The sequence below is a fragment of the Acanthochromis polyacanthus genome, chromosome 9 (genome assembly GCF_021347895.1).
Source record: "Acanthochromis polyacanthus isolate Apoly-LR-REF ecotype Palm Island chromosome 9, KAUST_Apoly_ChrSc, whole genome shotgun sequence".
In the NCBI taxonomy this organism is placed as follows: Eukaryota; Metazoa; Chordata; class Actinopteri; family Pomacentridae; genus Acanthochromis; species Acanthochromis polyacanthus.
Window position 1 is genome coordinate 35704331 of NC_067121.1, and position 26652 is coordinate 35730982.

At 39.9% G+C, this 26652-nt stretch overlaps 1 protein-coding gene across 1 annotated transcript in view; it reads left to right on the forward strand.

Moving 5' to 3' along the window:
• Positions 1-26652, forward strand: part of ctnnd2b (catenin (cadherin-associated protein), delta 2b) — a 221356-nt gene that overhangs the window by 120360 nt on the left and 74344 nt on the right. The window contains 7 exon segments of the mRNA XM_022191678.2: positions 8041-8183; positions 8290-8463; positions 11315-11460; positions 13772-14016; positions 14749-14880; positions 18760-19003; positions 21407-21463. Of these exon segments, the coding sequence (XP_022047370.2) occupies positions 8041-8183; positions 8290-8463; positions 11315-11460; positions 13772-14016; positions 14749-14880; positions 18760-19003; positions 21407-21463 (1141 nt within the window).

Genomic DNA, 26652 nt, shown 5'->3' on the forward strand with positions numbered 1-26652 from the left:
GCACTGAGCACAGGCATGTGTATCTTATGTACAGATACCAAATTGCATGATCTAAATATGTACTGGGCAGCAGGAATTGATGGGACTCAGAAACACCCACACAATTTAATCAATTGTTCCTTGTATCATTTCTGACGGATAAGCCCTGATAAGCCCGCAGTGGTTGATTTGTAGTAGAATCGCAATCATGTCATCGTCAGCAGGCAGCTGATGTAGCGTTAATTTGTCATAGTTACAGTTACGCAATGATACAGAAATCTTTAACAAATCCATGGATCCAGACTACAAGCTGCAGCACTGCCAAAATCTAATCATTTGGTCCTTGTGCCATTTCTAGCCTTACCTGAAAATTTCATCCAAATCCGTTATTCGGTTTTTGAGTAATGTTGTGCACAGATGGAATAACAGACGGAAGGACAAACGTACGCTGATCATCACATAACATCATCACAAAAAAAGTGTAGAAAATAATACAGATAAATATAAGGCATTGAAGGACAAGGTGTGTCCAAATTTTTTGCCCCGTAGTGTATGTGTAGTAAATGTAGCTGTCAAGAAGACCCGCTGACAAAATGACCTAGAGACAACGTTTTCCGCTAACGGAACAAATATTAGTTTAATCTACTAGTGAGTTACAGGTGACAGAATCTACCAGTCTTCCACACAAAAAAACTAAAGAAACAGCAGGCTTGCCTCATCTACTGCTGAAATCAGGCCCCCAGTGTGTCAGAATTGTGAAGTAATCTCATGTAATAAATTCAGGTTTTGTTTTAATTGTGGTGAAGAAAAACACAAGCTAAAGGGTTTAACTGGTTAAATGTTTCCATTTGCAACACAAATATATGAGCAACACACAGCGTGAAATGCCAGCACCAAAACAAGCGTTACAAACACATACAGTGCAAATGAAGAGATAAATGCACACATCTACAACAAACACACACAAACACACACACACGCAAACACACACAGCAGCAGCATCCAGTGCCTCAACTAAAGCTGTAGAGCAGATTAGTGCGACGCAGCAGCAGAGTACAGCGAGCGCCCTCGTGCTTCATGCTGCTTCATGCTGGTGATGCTTTCCGGGGTGCATGTTAATCTGAGTGTTTGTGACTACAGCTGGCATTCAACATGCGTCTTGGTTGAGTTGATCATACGTGGACAGCTGAAAGCGCAGCTGTAAATCCTTCCACGTAGTCACATCAGATTTGGTGGTTTATCACAATCAAAATGAAATACTAGTTCCTTTTTCTGTTGTTGCTAAAATATTTTATTAGGCTATATATAGATTGAACCAGACCTTTGTTTTCCATCGTTTAGGACAGTAAACATGGTACGTAACATTTGGATAGCTGTTACATAAAACCTTTGTCCCATCAAGACATGTCAAGAATGACTCCAGTGACTTTATCACCTCTGTAGTCCGGCGCCATTAAGTGGAAGTGGTACAAGCCATGTGCTGGTACTGTTAGTTAATGTCTTTCTGCATCACACACAGGTTACCCACAATGCCCCTCAAAGCGAAAGACTCTGCCGTTAAAAAAGCCCTACCTCAGGTTTCAGCTTGTTTCATCAGTTATGAATGATAAATGACTCCCCAATTCAATAAATCTGAGTTGGATCAGGGATCTGTGACTGGTGCTTCAAAGCCTCAATTTTTAGGGAGCAGCCCTACACCTCTGGGAGTTCACTGAAATCTGGGTGCTTAATCTGCATGTGGAGGTGGCCACATTGGTGTAACACTGATCGACCACCAACTCAACTGAGGTTCTTTGCGTAACTAGAAGGATGTACTCATGGGAAATGCATTGCTGTCTCCTGCCATGGAAAAACAACACATCGGATCTTAGTGAACATAAATAATGTATATGTTTCTACATGTATAGAGCGAATGAAGTGAAATCTGATCACAAGTGCTGACTGGATGCATGTGGAGCTGTATTGTAATGCCAGGTATGAAGAGGGTCTACGTTTGGACCGTGCAGTTTTCTGTGTGTCTTCCAGTCTGCCACAAGCCTCCAGTGGTAAGCTAAAAATAAACAACTCATGAAATATTAAAATGTGTCAATCGCGAACGCTGGTCACGAAGAAAAACCACTCAACTTTTTTTGTGTCTGTGTGCGTGACGGAAAAAATGGATGAATGGGCTCGAGCGAGTCTTTCCAGGTCAGAAACGCGCACCACTGCTTGCGCGCAGGTAAAATGCAGATGTGGCGTTTGCTCATGCATGAGATCGCGGGGCAGGAGCGAACCAAGCATGCCTGTGTGTGTTTGTTCATTCAAGTCTGAATAGATATTAAAATGCACAAGTGGAGACCTTCTTATGACACCCCATTACTTCTAATACACCGATACACCCCGATCTCTCTGCACACTCGCTCACATCAGATGGATTCAGTGGAGCCTTCACTTATTTGCCATCTGAGTGATAATGTATTTATGAGGCCCCTTTGCTTCCCTAAAGGCTCCACTACCCATATGAAGCACACCTAAAGTGGCAAACAAAAACTGTGGAAAACATCCCCCGGCTTTGTGCGCACACATCTGTGTGTGAGAGAGTGTGTGAATCCATCTGAAACAGGGCCGGAGACCAAATTCCTCCGTTGCATGTTGTTGTTCTTGTTTCCCTGTGTGTACCCGACCAAGATGAGCCTATACTGGACACTGAAGCCTTGACCTAGTAAACTCAGCCAGCACCCTTAGCTTAATATCACATTTTAAATAATGCAGAATCACCAGCTTCACTGCCTACAGGAGCCATTCGCTGTACTTTAAAGTGACTTTTCACTTTGGTTGAGTTTTATTTTCAAATGCTTTTATACAAAGTGACTCCTTTTGCCGTTAGCTGTTGACTTTATCTGTCCAATGCAGTGGATATTGACCGCTGGCACTGGGATTTCTCACTCCTTTAATAATCACAAAGTTTCTTTTTGTCTCATGAGCTGTTCTTGGTGTGATTCTTAGACTGCTGGCAAAAAACTGACATCGGTAGAGATTAAAGGGACAAGCACTATTGACAGAGGACAGCTCAAGAACTCTTTAGAGAGTAATAAATACAGAGTGTCAGGAATTTATACACTATGACCTGATTTAATACAGGAAAGTTATTATCTAGTGCAGTGAGATGTCTTCCAGGAAGACAGTAGCAGAACAAGTGACTGCACTGTATGTCCATTGGTTTCTGAATGCTTGCATTAGTGCAGCTACTGGGGACATCAGATTTTAGAAAACATTTTGTCGAAAAAAAAAGGTTTATTTCAGTAATTAAAGCCGTTTATTAGACCCATCATTGCTATCGTCACTGTAAGTGAATTAATCAAGGGTGCATCAAAAGTTAAACAGCACTTTAATAAGAGGGATGGGAGAGTTTTGGCTCTCACTCAAGCAACTCCCGCCTTCCTGTCCTCCTCAAATTATTCAGTGAATTTCACTTCACACTTTATGGACCATGCAGGCACATTCACAGTTTACTGTCTGCAAAACGCTGTGTGCTTTACAGACGCTTTGTTATTGTTACAAGTGTTTGAGCTGCCGTTTGCATGTTAACAGTCTTAATTAAATGATCCATGTGCAACTGACATGATTTCAAATTCTTTAGAAACACGAATGAGGCTGCATGTACAATTTAGCAATGACACATTTTATGTCGTCGTGCTTCAGCTTTAAGTGTGTATGTGTGAACCTGGTGTAGACCTCTTTAACTCTGATCTAAGGCTAGTTAACTCTCCCTTCCCTTCTCACATCATTAACTCACACCTGTCCGGGAAACCTGGACATGGGTGCTAGTGCACGTGTTGTAGGACAGTAATGACAGCACTCACCTGTCACTCAAAGCAGCCACGACCTAAATCATGCATCATTTTTCATGTAAATACAATTTAAGTGGGTGAGATATATAAAACTTCTCTCCTTTCGTAGTTGTCATAAGTAAGGATATTAGCTATAGAAACTTAAATCATCTCTTGTACCAGGCTGCAAACATGAAATTATGCTGTAAAGTTAAGTATTTTAAAATGGAGGTTTATGGGGATTGACTCTCTTTTGTCACCAGCCTCAAGAGGCCGTTTGAGGAACTGCAGGTTTTTGGTACATTTAACCTGAGAAACTGAACTTAGTGTGTTACTTTTGCATTGATGCTGATTCATAAACAGTTCAGTATATTGCTATATATGGTATGTAGAAATGGAATCTGCTCATCTGTGAGTATTTTAGCTCAGTAGAGTTCCATGTGTCCCACAAATGTTCATTGGTATTTTGTTAAAACCCCACAGTATCATTAACATGTGCAAACAAAGTTAATTGGATTTTTAAAAAAAAAAACAGTTTTGAGTCACTTCTGTGTCCTGCTATTGTTCTATGTCATCTAGAGTTTTTCAGAAAATTCCACAGACACTTTTTACCTTTCAGGCAAGCTCTTATCATGCATATAGTCGATGTGTTTCAGGAGCCAAAACCACTTTAATTTGTCAGTTTAGGTGTTTTTGTCAGGGGTGGTGTTGAAGAGGTTAATCAGTTCCAGTGCCAGAGATAAATTATTCTTCTATAAAAATGACATTTGAATATTTCACAACAAACTGATCCAATGTTCCTAGTGAAAAATAAATTACATCTATTTTCACAGATTAACTACTGTCACAAAAGATAATGGGCCATTGTTTTAATTGACTTGAATAGGAGAGCTGGATCTTATTGAGAGTCTGATTAATAACACGGCACTTTCAGATCCTGAAAGTAAAGGTTCAGAAGGTGCTAAATTAGATTTCTTTTGTGCCATAAAATGTCAAAAGTTACATTTTTAATCATGAAAGGTCCTAAATTTTCATAGCAACCCATCAGCCCACAGGATTTAAAGACAAACTTGCTTTTCTTAAAGTTTTTTTTCTCGTTTTCAGAGTGTAGACTTATGGCTGGGCTCTCACAGTGGAACACAGTTCTCTATTATATTGAAATATCATATGATTCTGCATTTGTTCTGCTTTGACGAAGCCATTAGATGCTCTTTGTCAAGGCCTTAAAAAGTATTAACTCTGATTTGATAAAAGTGTACAAATGTGCTGCAGAAACTTAAACTACTGACTGGTTTGACGGCTCAGCAGCTGCTAGCTGAATGGTGGCTCATTGTGCGATTGACCAACTGGAGTCTGGCCGGCTGATCTTTGGTAGGTTTGGATGGCAGCCTGCATGTTGAAGTGAAAGAGTTAGAGTTGTGTTAATGAAAAGAGCTCAAGAGTAAGTGTTTCTCAGCAGCGTTTCACTGAATCTCGCTGATTCTGTAGATTTATTGCAGTTGACAGACATTATGAAGTGTAGGTAATGAGCCAGGGACTCAACTAAAACTGAGAACATTTCACAAAATGAGCAACAGCAGAGTACATGTTTCTACATATGGAAGAACTGTTGGGTTTTGGTGAATATTTATGTAATTATTATTTACCCAGAGTGAGGAAAACTGGAGAATACTACCTTTATATCTCTTATGCAGCCTGGAGACACAGTGAAGAATGAGATTAATGTTGCATAACTTTGCTGCTTTATGTCTAATGCGGCTGTCCACTTCGCTGTAGTTTTGCCCTCTGCTATGATTGTCATAATTTCCTTTAGTAGAGTCCAAAATTCTTGCCGAGAGATACGGCAGCATATGTTGTGCTCTGACTACCCTTCTATCTTGCCATCTTAAATGAATTGCATCATGTGCATAGATGATTGCATAAGAAGTACCAAGGATTGACCTCTTTCTCCACCTGAGTGCAAACATTATCATAACTCCTGGGTCAACATGTTACAGAAGTTGCCAAATAGGGCAGGAGAAGACAGAAAATACCAGATACACTATTGTTGTGTCACTTATTTCCCACCAACAGGTTATTTCTTTCTATTTGGGCCATTAGCAGGATAGTATCTGGTGTCGTAGGTTCTCTGCTCACACCAGAAAGTAGCAACACAAACAACACAGGTTTGCATATTTCAGTTTGAATTACGAGATACAACTTGGATATGAGCACCTGTACTGTACAACTTTCTCTCAGTGATGCGCCCTAACAACAAGCTCACTGAGCTCTTTGGTTGTTGTCAGGACTTGCAATTGACTCGGAACAGATGAGACCAATACTGTATCAGCTGTTCCAAATTCATGGCAGAAAGCTCTAGAACTATTTGGAATGGTTTAGAAACTGCATGTTCTCAAAAAAAATTGCAACAATTTGAAGGGCTAGGAATAGTTTTGGAATTGGAATTTTCAGTGAAAATCAACTTTCAAATAGTTAAAATGTGTCATTAGCATCTTCACCACAAGATCTTACTGTCCCTTGTCCTTATTTTTTTTCATTCACAGCAACAAGAACCACTAGTCTGCTGTCATAGAAAAAAAATAATATTTTAGACACTGCTATGATGTTGTTTTCCTCTAATTTGGATCCACCAGTTTGCTGTTCCCTCAAAGGTCAGCACATACAGAACTAATGAAGCATTTGTCTGCTAGAGCTCCGGGCTAATCACGTTACCATCACAGTGACAGTAGTACATCTTGGTCCTATAGAAACTGGGCACAGCAGCATTTTTGCTACTTAAAATCAAATGTCAAAATGTCTTATTTGATCTGTAGAACCTGAAAGACAGTTGAACTATTATATTGACACCTGGGGGAAAATTTAGCCAGAGTGTCGTAGAATCACTCGTAAAACTACAACTTGAAATGCAGAGGTATTGGTCGACAAACTTTTTAACTCAAAAACATTTATGCTAAGCTATCCTGATCGACTCCAAGCGCTATTGATCTTTTCATCAAACTTTCAGCAAGAAAGTTTCCACTTTGTCATTTATGTATGGATTGAATGGACTTGCTCTTATATAGCGCTTTACTACTCATCAGAGTACTCAAAGCGCTTATACAACAATTGCTTCCATTCAACCATACGTTCACACATTCTCACACTGGTGGGGACGGAAGCGTGGCTACCAATCCGCGCCTACGGCCCCTCCGACCACCACCAACATTCATACACTAGTGAAGAGCACTGGAGGCAAGGTGGGTTGAGTGTCTTGCCCAAGGACACAACAGCACATGACTAGGCAAGAGCAGGAATCGAACCGCCAACCCTTCGGTCATTGGACGACCCGCTCTACCACCTGAGCCACAGCCGCCCAATGTATTTATGAAGTCACACGGTACACTCTTTACAGTCACTCAGAATGGATTATTTTAGCACATCCTTGAGTGATTTTGTGAAAGTTTCATTGCTGGCCTCATTCTTACATTTTTGTGTCACTTACTCTGCTGAATTATACAGAGAAATATGGAGTGGAGAAGCAAAGACAGGTAGGACGGAGAGATAGAGGAAGTGATAAAGGTGGAGAGAGGAAGACAGATAAAGAGTGTTTCAAATGGAGGTCAGAAACAGAGTGAGATTTCAGGGTCACAGAGCATGAGAAGAATATAGTGGAGAGAGGCCGGAATAACATAGTAGGTAAAAAGCAAATGGGTGTTTCAGAACAGGAGGACAAGGAATTGTAGTTAATTCTATTTCAGCTTTCACTCTGCTTTTTCCTCCCCTCTATTTTCTTCACCTTATCTCAAGGTCTGCTGCAAACTGACACAGTTTTATCTGTATTCACATTCATTCTTTTTCCCATAAAAAAGAGATACATTGTGTAACACGTGGGATGTAAACTGGGTTACAAAACGCCTTCAAGGCCACGAACTGAATAACTCTTTACGCAAAGACCGACTGTTACAGAAGAAGAAACTGAAAATAGTCACAAAAAAAGCAGCTTGACAGAAGTGAAACCAAGTTTGAAGGTGGCTTTTGTCAGCGATCAAAAAGTTTCTTTGAAACATCGCTGGACTCGTCTCCTACTCCAAACCAAAACTCCTCTTTCCTCCACTTGCCCAGCAAAGGAAGAATTTGCATAAAAGAGACAAGGCCTTTTGTGTAGCCATCAAGTGTTCCTTCAGTGCACAGGCTTGAGCGATCACATCCTCAGACGTCGCCCATCACCCTTTTCTACTTCCTTAATTCTTCTCCTTTTTCTTTTTCCCATTAGGACAAGGACTGCTGTCCCAAAGCGCTTTGCAGCTCAACAACCAGGATGCCTATGCGGCTGCTGGTTACCATAGCAACCAGGGGCTGGCGCTTGGCGAGTCAGTCTCGGGTCGTAGCGGAGGGGCAGTTCACAGCTACAACCAGGTGCTTCTTTCTTTTGTATTGCTCTTCCTCACCCCTGTTTCTATGCCCTGCCCATTCTCCTCGTATGTCTTTCTTCACATCTTTTCCCTCCTCTTCCTTCTCCTAGGTGACCTCCAGCCGTGCAGCTGCCCAGTTAGCCGCCACAGACTCTCCCTCCCAGTCCCAGAGAGACTCATTTGCCCAGCAGGCCCTTAGCAGCGCCTTCCACATGCCCACCGAGGGCGGATCTGTGCCCGCTGGACCATCCATGTATTACTCCTGTGCCACTTTGCCTGCGCAGGTACAAATCCCAGAAGAGATTACCACGATGCTTCAGTTGTTGTCTGACTGACACATTCTACACTCCTCCCTTATGCTGCTATAACTCAGCCATAGCCTCATGCTACCACAGCTTACAGAAGGGTTTATGTATTCATTGTACACTGAAACAGTATATTACACAGGATCAGTTAATGAGTACCAAATTCTGAACCCTGCAGGCTTGACAGGTGGTTCTGTAAAGTTTATAGTTTCCTCCTTTGCAGAAGATAGCAGCTATAGATCCACAACAACCCAGTGTCATTGGAAAACAATCCTTGAAACATCCTGTTGCTTGATCCTCAGTACTTTGTATTCAGTTTGTCGATGAACGACTACGATACAGAAGTACTTCATTAGGAGAGAATTCAGTATTACTGCAGAAGAGGTTTGACATGCAGTGGCATTTTTGTACAATCAGTGAATCTTTTGGCAAAATAAATCTGCACAAATCTTTCACATTGAGTTCAACTTTGTCGGTCGACAGTTTGTCATAAGACAGGCTTTGATATTACACATAAATCTGTTCAGAAAATAGTATGAACTCTCTTCAAGTTAGCAATCAAACTGACAAAAACCTCAGCATCGTGTTCTTCTTCAGTAATGCTACAGTGACTAAAATAATTCTCTTTTGGGCTTGATACTTTACTAGATCTTTGCTTCTAAATTTTAGCGACCCATCAGCTTCCCTCAATAGCTGTCCCAAGGCTCTACTATTTCCTGCTACACAAGAACGTGAGGCTGAAATTTGCTATTTGACTCTGTGGTATGATCAGCTTTTACTCTAAGTATGGTCAGTCCATGCTAACCTCAGCTGCCATTCTTTAAAAAAAAATAAAAACTGTAATATTGTCAGAGCTGCCTTTCAAACTCAAAGGCAGCAGGTCTTTGATTGATTTTTTTGGTGGAGTATTCCTGTAAAAAGACTCTGGAGCCAGACAGCTTTGATAGAGGTGGCCAGGGTCAAACCATTACTCACATTAGGCTGGTGCAAAAAATGATATCAGGTTTCTTTTCTTCTGTGTGGCAAAGTCGTGTTGTAGTCAGCTTTTTGGTCACAGCCGTCCATCATTCACTTATGCAGGTATGAAAGCCACATAGAGGGACACCATGAGGATTTACATATAAAACTTCTTTTTTAAACTCTTAATTGATAAATAAAAGAAAACTGACATAGTTGAGCAAAGTTTAAATGGGCTTCACGGTTGGCTATGTGGGGCAGCCACATTGTAGTCCATGGCCACCTTGGACAACCCTTCCAGCTGTGAGGAAATTCAGTTCAGTTAAGTTTATTTAAATAGCAAATGTTACAGGTCAAATTGTCTCAAGGCACTTTACAGAACCCATATGCCTGAACCTGTAATGCTATTGAAAGTGTCTGCTGCTTGCAGAGATGCTTTTTCCATGGTTATGGTTAGCTAAAGTAAAACATTTTAGGTAAATATTCCACCAAACCTCTGCCAATTGATTGGCATGTCAATTTTCAACAGATCCTTTGGACAAATATTCAAAGATTTGAAAATGGATTTTAAAAAAAACAACAACTTTGAACCACTTAAAGCTGAGGTAGGCGGAATTCTTTTGGCATGACTGGGCAAAATTTCCACACAAATTATACATATTGTATTTCAAATTATTGAATGGGAGTCTAGACTGCAGCATGTTAGATTATAGCCAATCGTGTATCTTTTCATTCAGAACAGGTGAGATAATACAAATGGCAGTAATCATGTAGTGAGAATAGGATGCGGTAGAACCGTCACTTGAGAGATCAGGGTTTGAATCAAGGACAAGACCACAATAGAAATTAGCAGGATTATCTTTGTACTTTAGAGCAGGAAGAGCTGCAGTAAGAATGGTATATACTTTGTATTCCCGAAATCTGGCTCTTCTCCCCCAGATTTTCTGCTTACTGCAGCTTTAAACAAATCCAGCGCCTAATATGCCTTGATTTGATTTGAAATCTTGAGTTACAGAGCAATAAACCCCTCATCTTTTTTGTGGTGAACTACTTGAGCAGCAAAGTCTGACTTCCATTCCGTATGATGTAGTCAGTGCTGCACTGGTATCCAAGCTGGACCCACTCTTTATCTTACTTACATTACAGCTGTTGTGGTATTAAATAAAGAAAAGCTTATACTGGGTTTTTGCAATTACGACTAAGTGTTAATTAGATTTGCAAGCAGTTTCTGATGTGAGCTGGACCAACAGTGTAGCCACAATGCAGCAAAGTTGCTTTAAATGCTGACCTTTTAAGTGATGATTTACTCCATCATTGCTTCTTTTGCTGCATTGTGATTCTTTTTTTTTTTCCAGGCTCAGAGTTCAGCGTTCTAAGACTACTCAGTTAATCATGGCTTCTTGGCAGATTTACCCTCACTGTCCGAGTGTATCAGCAATTGGCAGCGTCCTCACTTCAGCACGCACGTCTTGACTACGCTCCTCCAAATTAGCAGAGTGTTTAAAATTCTACCTTGAGCTCTGCAACTGCATGACCTTGCAAATATTTCTTCAACTTACTTCCCCCATTTGGCACAGAAAAGGAAAATGCATGTTTAGAATTCTGAGGGAAGTTCATTTAGCGGCCCATTGCTCGCAGCCGCATTTCAAGTTCATTTGGTTGTAAAAGTTCCGAGTCATCCCTTCATGTTTGGTTTGATAACCCCTGCTCTTCGTCAGGATGTTATCGCAGATTAGAGTTTCTGCTCTCTGGTTTTCCAGCTCCGGGGGGACTTGTTCATCTTTCTGAAAATAATGATATGAATAAGAAGAGAAGATGAATATTTAAAGTGAGTGACATTTCCCTTTAATGAAGTACAAATCTTGTATTACAGCGTGTGAGCTCCCCTCTGCAGGCAGTGGGATCCCCTACCAAGCTGCAGCGCCTGGGATCAGCCTCTGCCGACATGCCCAGCTACGCCACGCTACAGAGGGTGTCCTCGCCCAAACAGTCACCCAGCCGACTCGCCAAGTCCTACAGGTTAGTTCAGTTTCACTCTGGCCAATTCATTTACTACAGCCTCATTGTTTGGAGCACATTACGTAAGACTTGTACGATCCTTAAGCACAGAAGACTACATCAGCAGGAGGTCGATACGGCTGTTGATCAATAGCAATGACTCAACAATTACTTCATGTCTGGCTTTTTAAAATCCCCAACATATTCTGGCCGGTGCTCTGTTTGGAGTAAAATCTTGCTGCTTGCATCAGCTATGTTAGACCTCACTGCTGATACTTACAAAGATGGTTTTACTTTACACTTACACATACCTTAGCCTGTCTTATTTTAAATAGAAACAGGTAATTAAAGTAGTGCTGCAAGAAGCATTAGAACAGATGTATTGCAGATGCTGTTTGCTTGAATACGCTGGAATCATGATTAAACTATTTAAAAGCTCCGGTTCACAAGTGTGGTCTTGGTATGGATTTATGTCCCCATACCACGCTCCTAATGAAATTTAGCTTTGAATGCATTGCTCTCTCTAATTGTTAAAGAGCTGAATTGGATTTTTTTTTCCAACAAATATTCTTTATTTTGCTCCAAACGTTTTTCTCTTTATCAGGCAATTAAAAGCACTACACCTAAATGTGTTCACAGTTCAGTGTATGGATTTGAGAGCTTAGTGCTCAACTTATGACCAATAAATCTTTGCTGAAACTCCTAAAGCTTAATTTTTACTTGGAGAAAAGGCAAACCTTGTAATGAAGTAGCAGGCTGTTGATGGGCCAAGCTCATGCTGGGTAACCAAATGCTGTTCTAACCCACAGAACTTTATTTTAAAGTCCATTGGAGGTTCTAGAGTTTCCAAATGCACTAAATATGACAGAATAGATTCTGGGGGAATTCATATCAAATAAATACATCTAGACCGCATCTGTCTGAAGGAATAGTTTATTATATTTGTATATGCATATTTTATTTGTTTGTTTTTGCCTCGTCATGATGAGGCAGTTAAATCTAGGTTAAAAATGACTATTTAGAAACATCTTTCACCCAGTGTTAACACTGAATACTTCAAATAATAAATTGGACTGGGCTAATGTAGAGTATGAAAAATACTGATGATTTTGCCTAGAATGTACTTGAGGAATAAAAGTTTCTGAAAGTTAACAGATAAGCACAAGTTTCTGCAACAACATGCAATATTTCATTGATTTTCCTGTATAATATCTCCTTTTGCCATACAATATCCAGTTATATCAACCATGTCAAGTGTAGGTCTAATTCTGCTATATACAGTGTTGATGTTTAGACTCTATCAGCAGTTGGTAAAGAGTTGGAAAAGATCATGGCTTTGGGAAATATTGAAAATGTTATCCATAGCCTTAAACAAGAGACTGTTGGCTTTAGAAACATCTAACTTCTACAATTCTACAATTCTACAATTTCATTTAGCAGACGCTTTTGTCCAAAGCGACGTACAACACAAGCAAGAATTCAGACATAAGGAAAAACCGTTAACTTAAATCATGATTTCTCTCTAACCTTAACCAAAACAACCTTGTTTCAAACAAACTGCATGCAGAACTTGGTCTCTGGTTTCACAACTTCCCCATCTGTACCATGAACACCGACCTCTCCCCTATGATGGTCTGTGACCAGTGGCATCCTTAGTCCCACGTGTCCACAAGTTCATCTGCGAATATGTTGAATGACTAGCTTTCTCAAAACTAAAAATGGTAAATTACCTATACTTATATAGTGCTTTTCTACCTTAATTTTACTGAAAGCATTTAACAGCGCAAAGCATTTTCCCATTCACCAATTCACACTCCAATGACGACAGAGCCGTCCTGCACCGTTACCACTGGAAGAATTTTGGGTTTAGTATATTTTCTGAGAACATTTTGTCATGCAGAGAGGCTGGGGCTCAAACAACCCGCTCCACCACCTGAGCGACAGCCATATATATATATATATATATATATATATATATATGTATATATATATATATATATATATATATATGTATATATATGTATATATATATATATATATATATATATATATATATATATATTCAATATATATAACGCAACTCAGTAGAATCTTTTAATTTGTACCTCCCTGTCTGGTCTTTCAAAGTCCACATCACATTTTTAACACAGGCTTTTTGTAGTGGCAGTCTACATGTCCAAACTGATGTAAACCTTGTCTTATAAAAAAGATTTTGATGTGTAAAACGGTTGTAATTTCCCTTGTTAATAACTACTGCGGTATTGAAAGAGAAATGCTCATTGTGGACAGCACGCTAGACAACAGCTCCAACGGTTTCATTTTCCTCGTGCAGCACCTCATCACCCATCAACATGGTAGCATCGGGTGCGGCCGGTTCCTCCTCCCCGCTCCCTATGGCAGCCTCCCCAGGGGGAAACCACACCTCATCACCCATCCACCAGCTCAGCTCGGCGGTGGGAAGCTACGCCACCCTGTCACCCACCAAGCGCATGCTGCATCACATCGGAGCGGACAGCTACAAGATTTCTCATGAGCTGTACGCCAACGCAACCCTGCAAAGGCCTGGTAGCCTGGCAGGTAGAGGTCAAGGCAATTTCATTACTATTTATGTATGTGTGGTCGTGCGAAATGTCATTGTGTCATGTTGTAATTTTTGGTAACTACCCATTTTAGTCTAGTTTTTCTTAGCTTTAAATAAACCTGAAGCAACTGTGCCATTTTTGTAATCATTATTTCATCAGCACTTAGTGTAACCTCGATTTCTGTTCAGTTGAAATTCCATTTTAATGTTTGGTCTCTTGGATTATAAATTATTGATTTCCTGAAGGGCTTAATTTAATGTTAGTTCATGACCTTTAAGGTCACATGAACCCTCTTTCCATTTATGTGTGATTAGTATTCACCAGCTTGAGCACAAGGGTTTGAAAGAAAACACATATTAGCAAATATCTGATTAAACTGGCTCGAGGTTTTATCTAAAATTTATTAGATTGCAAATGTACTCATGAATTTCTGAACAATTCATGAATAAGATGAATTGTTTCTACTCTGCTCCTATTTTTTTTGTTTAAAAAGAGCTGAATTTTTAGGAAGAAATGTGTCTTTGATGTAGCTCATAACAATAGTTTACCCCAATGGGAACATTCATTGTCATGTATTGATTTGTTTCCTTTGAAGCAAACCAGCTAAAGCTTACAGTTTGTTTGTCCAACTTGTCATTCAGTGTCTGTACTGACCTCTCCTGAAGGTATTTCAATACAACCATCCATTTGTCAGTTAGTTTAACCTGCACTGTCCTGTGTTTTTCAGGCTCCAGAGGTTCCTACAGCAGCCAGCACAGTCACCTGGGCTCTGAACTGCGACCCCTGCAGTCTCCTGAGCACCACATCGACCCCATCTACGAAGACAGAGTCTACACCAAGCCCAACCTTAGAGGACAAGGTGAGCAGAGATGGGGATGTGGAGACAAAGGTTAAGTGTTCAGAGCGTAGAAGTGATGTCTGCAAGTCTAGTAAACCGATTCCCAGGAGGTGGAGGAATAGGTGGGAGGTTTTACCGATGGAGGTTATGTAGAAAGGCAACAATGGTGACAGTAACAGGCAACAGTAGAGAATTTTCATAAGTGATAGTCGCGATTTTGCAAAGATATTGAGCTAAGGACATTACTATATACAGTATATAATAAAAATACTGAGTCAACTGCAATAATAACAAGAACAAAAGCCATAAATAAAAAATTCTTGCAATAATCTGCAAAGTCTACGGTTCAGCGTTACCAAGGTGTTACCAAAATAGCATGTTTTCAATTAAAATTACCTCAACTGTGGGGACAGCATAATTTCTAACAGTAATCCTGTGTTACAACACTTACAATTTAACATACTTGGACATTTAGCACAAACAGTTGTTTCTTTTCAAAGCATCTCTTGAAAGCATCCTAACTCAGTCAAATTGCCATACTAAATTACTGGCAAATTCTAGTCAAATGACATATTAACCGTTAAATGTATCTCAGAAACCATTTACATAGGTGCCCTGTTACGAAGAGTTAGAAGCAAGTGGAAGGCACATGAGGGAAAATGTGCCAAAAACTGCTGTGATACAAGATAAGAATAAGACTGTGAACATGAGGAAAAAAATGCTTCAAATAGCGCAAAGTTATAAATAGCTGTAGTGTGTAGTAAATGACTCACTGAACTACTTACATTTAAACATCAGTGAGTAGAAGAAGATAACATATCGTACCTTGGATAAAGCATTGGATCAAATAAACTGCATAAAGGGAACAAAAAAAACACAGCCTGGTCGTCTTTTTTAATGGTGTGGTGTTATATTAAAGGCTGATGTACATGAGAGATTTCCTCGTTCCATCTGATCATGTAGCGCTATTTACCAGATCGGGTAGGCAAATCCAATTGGGGTCTCAATGGCAATTTGTCTCTCAGTCACAGTCTGTTAACTAATTAGTTTCAAGGCTGAAAATTAATCTCAATTAATCCCATGGGCGTTAGCTTGGGTGCTTTGAAATCAAAGCAAATCAACCGTGTCCTAAAATGTTGTTGATGCTCTGCTGCTGGTTTGGGCGCCTCATTGATGAATGTTACTGTGGGGGAAAAAAAAGTAAAGATACAGAGAGAGAGAGATTTTACTCTCATCCACAAGGTTTCATTCCAAAATGTAGAGTTTCACACTGATAATTAAAAAGATTTAAAGTAATTTCTGCCACGCTGGCTCCCCCGTACACACCGATAGGCCACTTTGATGGATCAAAATAGCTTCATCACCATCTCCAGCTGTGTGCATGTGAATGTGAGTCACGGCAGCAGAAAAACCGCAACACTGTCTGTCAGATTCTTTTTTTTTCCTGTTTAAGCCTGGCTATGTTTCAAGGTCAGTTCAAATAGTTTCATGAAGATGAACAGAGTTGGAAACAAGCAGCCGACATTTTACACCCGATTTCACATCACAGGTGAATTTCCTGAGGCCTTGTCGAGGTCCCTGTTGTTATCTAGTTACACACTCAGACACAGATGTACACACACACGCAAAGGAAATGACCTCCTTCAGAGCAAGCCATCGCACAAATGATGACTATCGTCCCCAAATGGGTCCAGAACTGCTGTTTAACAAGAAGACAATTTCACTCTCTGTGTGAAACTTGGCAAATGGCCTTTACTGGTCTGTGTTTTATGGTGTTCTCAAGTCTTTACAGAAAGGTTTGAGCAACCAACTAAATGGGTGGAAGTGCTCAACAGTTGCTGTGTGAGAATTAGTTAGGGGTAATTTAATAAACTGCTAATGTGTTTACTAGTATGTACCACTAAAGAACAATATTAAAAAAACAAATAGCTCTAAATTTTGGGAAGTGTTTCTTTCCAAATTGATACTGCTCGCATGTCTCACCAATTAGCTTTCCAGCAATACTGGAGAGGAACAGCAAGCCAAGCTTTACCCAAAGGCAATAAAATCCATCTAAAAAAAATAAAACTTAACATGTTTTTCAATTTATACAAGAATGCAGCTAAGTTAACTGGCTGGTGGTGCCAAGCTAACAGCTTAGCATAGCACAGAACTGGAAACAGGGGCAAGCAGAAGAGCGTGTTGTAGCCAAAGATTACAAAATCCCATTAGACCTCTAAAGCTAACTAATTAGTGTAGTAAAACTTAACACTTTTCTTTAAGCCAAACAAAAATCCAGCTACGTTAACTAATTGGCTGGCAGTTACAAGCTATCAGTTAGCTTAGCATAACACAGTACTGCAAACAGTTGCTTGCTCTGTCGAAAGGCTACACAATTCAGTTAGGACCTCTGCATTTAATAGATATCACACTTCTTAATAAGTAACTTGGCAAACCTAGCTACTACCACCAGTCTGTTAGCTTAGCTTAGCTTAGTGCAGTGTTGGAAACAGAGGGAAACAGCTACCCAGTGTTTGCCTAAAAGTAGGAAAAATCCACCAACTAGTACCTCTACAGCTAACTAACAAACATATTTAAATTTATCACACAGCTAGCCACCAGCTCCCTTACCACAGTTCTCAATACAGGGGTAAATACCTAGCTTTACCCTGCTTGCTAAATCCACTTGCGCCTTTAAAGCTAACCAATGTCATAAGAATTATTCCGTAAAATCCCCCCCCCCCCAAAAAAAACAAAAACAAACAAACAAAAAAAACAGCTTAGCACAGAACTGGAAACAGCAGGATAGCCAGGGTATACCCAGTATTACCTGAATTATCTGTAATTTAAAAAAAAATCTTTTCAAAAACCAAACCAAGAAAGCTGCCTTGGGGCTCGAGAATCTTATTTGTCCTACTTGTATACTTACAGTAGAAGGTTATTGATCTTCTGGTGGACACTAACTGTGCTAGAAAAATGCCACCCACATCATAACAGCGACACCAGATCAACTCTCTGTCAGGATCAAGGGTTTAGGTTTCTCCTTTAATTTGTCTGTATTCATCTATCTTTTTTTTCCCAAAACGTTCACCTATTCTTTAAGGCAGGTGTTTGTACTGTGCTGAGTTGATTCATGGAAGCAGAATGCTATTCAAGACTTGGACTGTAGGTAAAACGCAATAAAATTTTACTGCTGCCACTTAAGTAAAGTATCCAGAACTCAATTCAGTGTAAATACAATCAACAATGACGATCAACGGTGATGTTGAAGAGATTTATTGCAATTTGAAGGACTTGCCAGTGGGCCGATGTAAAAACTCTTGTGGGAATTTTGAGTCAAATGAGGAAAGATGTGATTTTATTTCCAAGGGGAGACATGAGTAGAAATAAGAGAAAATGAAGAAATAAATAGGTTATGTAGACTGACTTTAACAATATCTTGTGCTTTAAAGGAAATTATTTTTCGTGATAGACAAGTCTTTTTCCATGGGTCTTTGTGAGTTTTACATGTGACCTTTTAACATTTTTTGCATGTCTTTTTCATTTTCTGCTTCTGTCTGTTTTATGTTAATTTCTTGTTCATTATATTTTTCAAATGAAATATGAGATCATCTGGTGAGTTCACTCTTTCACCTGAAGCTACCCCACCTGTTTTTTATTTGTTTCATGACTTTCTTTTTCTTTATTCTTCCCTTTCTGCTTATTTTTCTTCTGTGGCGTTCTGTTCCATTGGTGCTGGTGTTGTTGCTTTCTATTCCTATGTGTATGTGCATCCTTGTGTTGGGACTCGTGTTTGGCTGTGATTTTTTCTTCCTTTGCTTCCTGTCCCTCCTCCGCAACACCAAACCCCAGTGGTGAACCAGTTGTACCAAGAAGTCCTCAACTATCTGCTCTTTCCCTACGCTCCTCTTCCTGTTTTAGCCCCGCCTTCCCCCGGTGTCGACCCAATCCCCTTGCAGCGAACGGGAAGCCAGAGTGCCACCGCCACCTTTCAGAGAGGCAGCTTCGCCACAGGGGGCGGAGCGGCCGACTACGCCAACCCATACCGCACTCTGCAGTTCTGCCCGTCCACCGAGTCGCCTTACAGCAAGTCAGGCCCAGCACTCCCACCTGAAGCCGCCCTGGGCCGGTCTCCATCAGTTGACAGCATCCAGAAGGACCCAAGGTGAGACAAAACAAGATGTTTTTAAATCAAAATCAGCTCTGGCTTGTTGATGAAGCCCTTTGTTCTGCTCCCTTTCCACTTTCACTGAGCTTACTGAGGGCCAGATTCACCAAAATCAGCACAATTATTTAAGAGAATAAAGGTTTTACTGCTAACTTTGTAGTTAATGTTTATTTATACGCCTCAAAAGGGTGTCGAAGGTGTCAGTGTGACATGGTGACACCAGCAAGTCGTAGCACCTCAACTGATACTGACTGTCAGGATGTGACAGTCGAGTGCAGTAAACTGCTGGCTGAATCTGGGCTTTAGTATGAGGCACACATCACGCCACATCTTTCACTGTCCTCTCTGGTTTGCCTGGTGTTAGGGCTTGCTCACACTGCCGTATGAATGCTTGCACACACCTCTAGGACCAATTTATAAAGTTTGCCATCGCTGTTAGAAATGGAGTGCCTCTGTCAGTGGCAATCAGTCACGTTCCGTGCAGTAGGTAGACACAGTTAATGTGGAAAGTCTGCATGAAGTCTGCTTTTAGACCAAAGAGCTATGTGTACGAGTGTGGGTGTGTGTGTGAGAGAGAGAGAGAGAGTGACAGACAGATTAAAAAAAGACGCACACAGAGACGGCGTAATAGCTGTTTTTATCGCTCTTTTGTCCTAGTTAAAATCAAGTTTGAAATACTATTCCAGTTGTGTCTTGTTTTTTTTTTCTTAGCCTCTTCTATCTGACTAATGACTGCACAGACTAACTGTCAAAGATAGAAGCAGCCTAATTAAAGCTGAAGTGTCTCCTCATGACATTTAAGCTCAGGTGTAAGCAGAGATTTTTTTTTTTTTTTGCACAAATATAATATTTCTAATGAGGAAGTCTCTTTGTGCTGAGTTGCTCCTTAAAATACAACAACTGGAAACTCAGAGGTGTATTTCTTTGTCATTAGGACAGGTGACTCCTGTTGTTGTTGTTGTCGTCATTGCTCTTTCCTCCACCCATTGTCCAAGTGTTTATTTCTCTGTGCACATCGCACTCACATCGTCTGTTTGGTCACTCTTTAGCTCCGGCATCATTCGTAATGTAGCTTCAACACATCTGCACTGCTACATTGAAAGGACTGACTTGTGATGCATGGCATTTTTGCTTCACGTTCATGCACACTCAACGTCAGTGCTAGCGCCATCTCAGGCTACTTGAGACGCTTGCTGTGTTAAAGGGAGGGTCCTCCAAGATTAGAAGTATACAGGAACATTCTGATCCTGCCGTTTCACAAGCTTGCTGTTCTGCTGCAGTTTGGTAAAGTATGTTAAAGGATAAGTCTGGCATCTTACTGTCAAAAAATCCCATTTAAAAAGACCAAAGATGACTATTTGTTGGCCCATCTCTCCATTTTCTGTGACACTCCAAGACAAATTACAAGCTGATTTATTTTAACAATTTTATTTTTTCTTTTTTTACAGAGGAATGAACTATATATGGTTATGGCTATGAGGAAATATCCTGAAGCACAACTTCACTGTTGTTTTTTTTTTTTGCCTTTTTGTGGGATTTATTGGCAATAAGAAAAATGTAAAATATTTCAACCTATCCAGAATTGAAAAAAATTGGCCCATTGGTCAGCATAGCTTTTTAGTTATCCACATTATACCTACAAGCTTTATCAATGCATGCATGTGATATCCTTAGACACTAGATTCTAACACTAAAGGCAAGAATAAACGACTCAGTATAAAATATGTGTGACGGCTTAAATTGTTTTCATGGTTTCAGGTGAGCAACCACGTATTCAACACTTGCCACAAGCCCACAGAAGGAAAGTAGTCACCAAAGATATAAAAAGCCTGGAACATACCACCTAATTTTATATGTAACCAAGTATAACCAATCCACACTTAATGGGATTAGTAGAGCTCGTTGTTTACTCACTATATAACTACTCCGCCACCAGTCCTGCTTCTCCGAGATAAAGCCGGTCACTTATAATCATCCAACAGGATTAAAAGAGATGACAAAATCACACATGTGTTATGGATGATTCTGTCATCCGCATCATCATTCACCAGCTACGTTGACTAACAGGCCACCTAAAAGTTCTTCCACCGTGTTTATGCAGCAGCCATTAAATGTCCAGTTTGGTGTTTTTAAGGGAACAAGAAAAAAGGCAGCAAGACCCTCTCTTTACCTACCATACCATCTCCCCACCACCTGCTCTAAGTGCATGTCCTCCACCTTGTCCACCTCCTCCACCATTGCCTGATAACTAAATGTTGAGAGAGAAAGATGAGTCTAGTGGCTACATATTGATTTCTATTTACTAATCATCACTATTATGACATTTATTGATTAATTTGTTGCCAAGACAGCCAACATATACCTCTCTCTTGTTTCTCTCTGCCTGTCCCCCCTCGATAGGTACGACCCCGAATTCCTTGTGTGGAATCAAAATCAAGCCGAGCAAAGAATGACAAAGTAATCCAACTATTTATTTATACACATGTACATTCTGTCCATCTATCTTACCTTTGTCTCATTCACTGAATCTTTCCATCTTCTCTATATGGCACCAATATCAGACACAGATATTAATGTTAAAGGCAGCAGGACAACATTTCACATTTGTATTGTCACTCATTTAGTGCTTTATTAAATAGGGATTACTTTTATTTTAGACCTAAATTGGAGACTAGATCAGGATTCAGTTGCATCATTGCATCAGAAGGACATCCATCCTCTGTGACCTGAAAACACTAAGAAATAAGCTGTAATCTTTAAGACAGATGACAAATTTAAGTAATTAATTACGACCCAATTATTGATTGCTTTGTTTACAATTTGTAGAGATATGGCTGCCACTGCCTCTGTTTATTACAGTGTCAATATTCCTCATTCTCTCCTTTGGCTTTTCATCTTTCCATCCATTACTCCATCCATTTATCTACCTGTTGGTTTATTCGGTCATTCATTTGTCTCCATTGTCTGTCTGTCCAGGTGGTTTCTGACGGTGCTTTGTGTCGGCTGTATTCATGTGCCTTGCCCAGTGTTCATTTCAGTGCCTCGTTTTGATTTTTAATTTGGTCGTATTGTCATTCCCAACAGAAAGTGAATAACCCTATTTGCTAAAATGAGGTTTGCTTTAAGTGAACTCCTAAATGAAGATTATAGTAGAAAGCCAACATTAACGCTGCACTCATTCTAAAGTAGCCTACAAATGCAAAACACTATCTTAAAAGCTTACTTTTTTATTGATGTTGGTGTGGTTTAATGAAGTATTTAAGCTCTTGTTTTTACACTTGTCTAATTTTCAAGGGGCCATAGATACATTTTAGAAATTGTTCCTGTTTTTTACTGGATAGTAATAATGGAAGATACCCACATTAGCCAACAATACTTAGACCAGGGGTCGGCAACCCGCGGCTCCGGAGCCGCATGCGGCTCTTTCAGCCCTCTGTTGTGGCTCCCTGTAACTTTGGAAAATAAATTGTTCTGCCTTTCAGGCGCGTTTCAATGCATTTTAATATAGAGTTTTATTGTGAAATTACCGCTCTTATTTTGCCGTGTCACTCCACCGGATGTGCTGCTGGGGTTTTCCCCTGGCTGGGACATGAGAGCGCAAGGTTGATGCAGAGGAGATGGAGAAGCAACGCCTGTAGTTTCACATCGTTTTGTACTCAAGAATGGCAAGCCTGTATATTAAAGCTCCACTCCAAGAAAGACACGTCTGGTCTTTGAGTCAAAAGTACTCATGATAGGGTAATACACGTTACTCGCAAGAACACGGCAGCAGGTCAGAGAGTCAGAGTGTCGTCTTGGAAAATAGGGCAGCGACTTACCGGAGAAAAGTTATTAGCTTTGGATAAATAGATTTTACAAGTTAAATAGACATTCGCAAAATATTGATTTCAAGCTAACATTATGTAACATATGAGGTCCAGGAGCAAAAATGACATTAACCAGGTAAGATAAATATTAGTGGAAGGACACGATTTAAAAAATGAATCTAATTAGAGGCTTTGTAATTCATTAATCACGACTGATTAACAAGGACATAGAGGTAAAAAAGCGATATATGCAGTGTTGTCTTCATTTTAAATGCCAAAAGGATTTTGCGGCTCCCGGTGTTTTCTTTTCTGTGGGAAACGGGTCGAAATGGCTCTTTGAGTGTTAAAGGTTGCCGACCCCTGACTTAGACAAATATAGCTCAAATACTACCAGGAACACAATGCACAAACAGTACTGGCGAGGGCGTAGCTTTAGCTGACAATATCGGCAGAGACATACAGTTAGCTAACATCACGTTACCTAAAAACATTTTTGGAAACATATCACCAGCCGATGACATGGAAAAAAATGCAATATTATGAAAAATTAGCAGAAACATACTGTTAGATAACAATACTGGCAGACACATAATGTTAATCAATAGTATGGCAGAGGCAAATCATTAACAATACTTGCAGAAGCATAATGTTTGCTAACAATACTGGCCATGACTAATTAGATGATAATATGACAGAAACACAATGTTAGCAATGCTGGCAGAAACATAACGTTATCCTATAATACAAGAAAAAATCAATAATGGTTAAGAATTCCATCAGGGACATAATGTTTGCTAACTATATGGGCACTGGCTTAATGTTAGCTAACAGTATTGGCAGAAAGATAGTGGTAGATAATAATATGGCAGAAACACAGTATTAGTTAAGAAAATACTAGCAATGACAGACATAATGCTTGCTGATAATACAGGCAGGGGGCATAACGTTTGCTAACAATACAAGCAGAAACATAATGTTGCCGAATAATGCAACAGAAAACAGAGTGATTGTTAAGAATACTGGCGGAGACGTAATGTTCGACGATGATACTGGCAAAAACATACTGTTAACAATACAGGTGACGTAACATCAGCGACCAATTTTGGGAGCAACATAATGTTACTTTACAATACAGGCAGAAACGCAATGTTAGTTAGCAATACTGGCAGAGACATAACAGAAGTTAATAATACTAGCGAGAATATATTACCTGAAAAACATACTGTCAAAGACACTATGTTAGTCGATAATACTGGCAGAGGCACAAAGTCATAATACTGACAGGGGCCTAATGTTGGCGAGCAATACCAGCAGGGACATCATGTTAGCTAACAATACAAAGACATACGACATGAGTTAACAATAGAAGCAGAGGCATAATGTTAGCCAGCAGTGCTGATAGGGACATAACTTCCATCCATATTAATGGCCAAAACAGTTACAGCTAACAAAATGTTAGCTAACACTACAGGCAGACACAATGCAATCATTCTGGCAGAGACATGTCAGCAAACAGTAATGGCTAAAACAAAATCACATTTAACACTGGGCTTTTCTCATCCACCACAAGGTAGAGTAATACTTATGTCTTTAATAAAATAGAGGGATGCAAGTAGTCAGTGTAAAAATAAAAAATAACTTGGACTGACGCTGTCTGAATAGCGAGTAGACGAGGAGATGTGAGGTCATTGCCACCGTCTGCAGCTGGCTCACTAATGAAACCTTTATCCTGTAAAAGCTTCAAACAAATAGCATTTACCTGATTTGTCAAGCCATAGACTGGCACAATCTGGCAAATCAAGAGACGTTACTGTGGAGACAACCTCTTATGTACTCTAACACATTTCCTCCCTCAGGCTGCCAGTAATTTATGGAAGCATTCCCACTAACACAAAGACAGATTTGTGCTAGACAGGATCTGACCCGATGATAAAAGTGTCTCGTTGTATTTCATGCTCTTAAGCACACTGAGAATCCATGATCCATACTCAGTCACAGGGTTAAGATGGACTCTGTGGGTGTGTGTGTTTGGGTATGCGTGTGTTTGTCAGCTTTGTCTGACATCTTCTCACCCTTCGTTCATCTCTTCCACCCTCAGTAGGCCAATCGGTCAGCCATGCCATCACACCCCGAGACACATACACCGTGGGCAACACAAACGTACACGCACGTACACATTTCTTTTCCTTTATCCAATTTTCTTTCTGCTTCAACCTCGATCCTATTTTCTTGCTCTATTCATTCCTATCTAGTCGTTCCTTTTCTCCTCTAACCTCTTTCACATATTGAGGCCATGGAGGGGTCACCTACACACAATCACACAGCTCATTCAATATTTCTGGGTCTATATGTGCTAATTGAGTTTGTAGCTCGGTATTATATGCGTCTGAAAATGGAACACTGAAATACACATACATCTGATAATTACATTTTATACAGAAATGCATTTCTCTAACATTGCTATTACAACTCAATACAGCAGTGCCTTATATAACCCTCACTGCCAGTCCAAAGATGCAGAAAAAGTATTGCACTGCCGCTGGTACAGTGCCACCAAGTTTCCTGGGAAAAGAAAGTGAAACAAATATTTTTAAAAAGAAATTAAGAAATTGTTCTTGCATATGTTTTTTATTTTGCTTAACCTCAGAAGCCGGACAGTGCTGATCAATACTACTATAATGTGATAAAAGAGAAAATATTGCTGCACGTTAACAGGCTGTAATATCTTTTATGCATGAAATGGAAGAAATCAAAGATCTTTAACTTACTAACATGCCCAGTTTGCAGCAAATACAAAGATGAACCTAGTATATTTAATAATTAAGAGTTCGGATCTGAACAAAAACACAAGGTTCAAGTATGAAAAAACAATACTTACAGAATAACATAACTCTGTTGTTTGAAGAGTTAACCAGTGGAGCACAGACACCACTTGAGTTCAGGATTTACCAAATTCTATTCTTATTTTTTTTCCAAAATCCATTTCAGTATTAGCAGCAACAACAGCATCCTCCATGCGCCAGCCTAGAAAACTGAAAAGTTCAAGTTTTGCTGAACCTGCTTTTTGGTCATGCAGTAAATCAGCCCTGCTCATTTTTTTCCAGTGGATTATCCATTTTAATTCAAGTACTCGTCTCCCTGTGTGTAAATGTTCTACCAAAGCAATTCCACTTGTCACTATTTTGCAGAAACACTGTTGCCCCATCCTTTGTTTAGCTCCACCAAATACGATTGTGACTGGTCTGAAGAAACACAAACAAACCAGAGTATTTTTTCCCCCATAGCAAAATGGTGATGAGATGCAGTCAGAATACTCAGACCATTCTGTAGCACAGAATGATGACTAATGAGGAAAAGACCATATTTCTCATATTTTATTACCCCAGTAAACATTTTCCAAACGAATTTGAAATCAAAATTGCTAGTTTTAAGACTATTCAATAAATCATGGTGTTTATTCTTCAAATCAGGGTCCCATTTGGAGTAAGACAGATGATAAAGCGGGGTATGCGTTGGTTTGCTACCGTATGGACATGCATAATGTCCTCTTATTGTAGTCAAATCCAAAACTCGCCCTCTTATATCTGGGTTTAAAAGGACAAAAAGTACAACAGGCAAATTCCAAACTTGAGTCAAAACGGTAGGCCACAAACCAATGGGGGACATTACAGTGCTGTCCATCTTTTAACACATTACATAGATGTAAATGAGTTGTTGTCGTTATAAAACCACAAAACAAGTGTCCAGATGAGGTCCTTTAACATGAGAGAAGATGTATTTACTTTTAGAAAAGATTGTTTCGGAACGGTTCCAAATACTTAACTGTCCTGAAGCATGGTT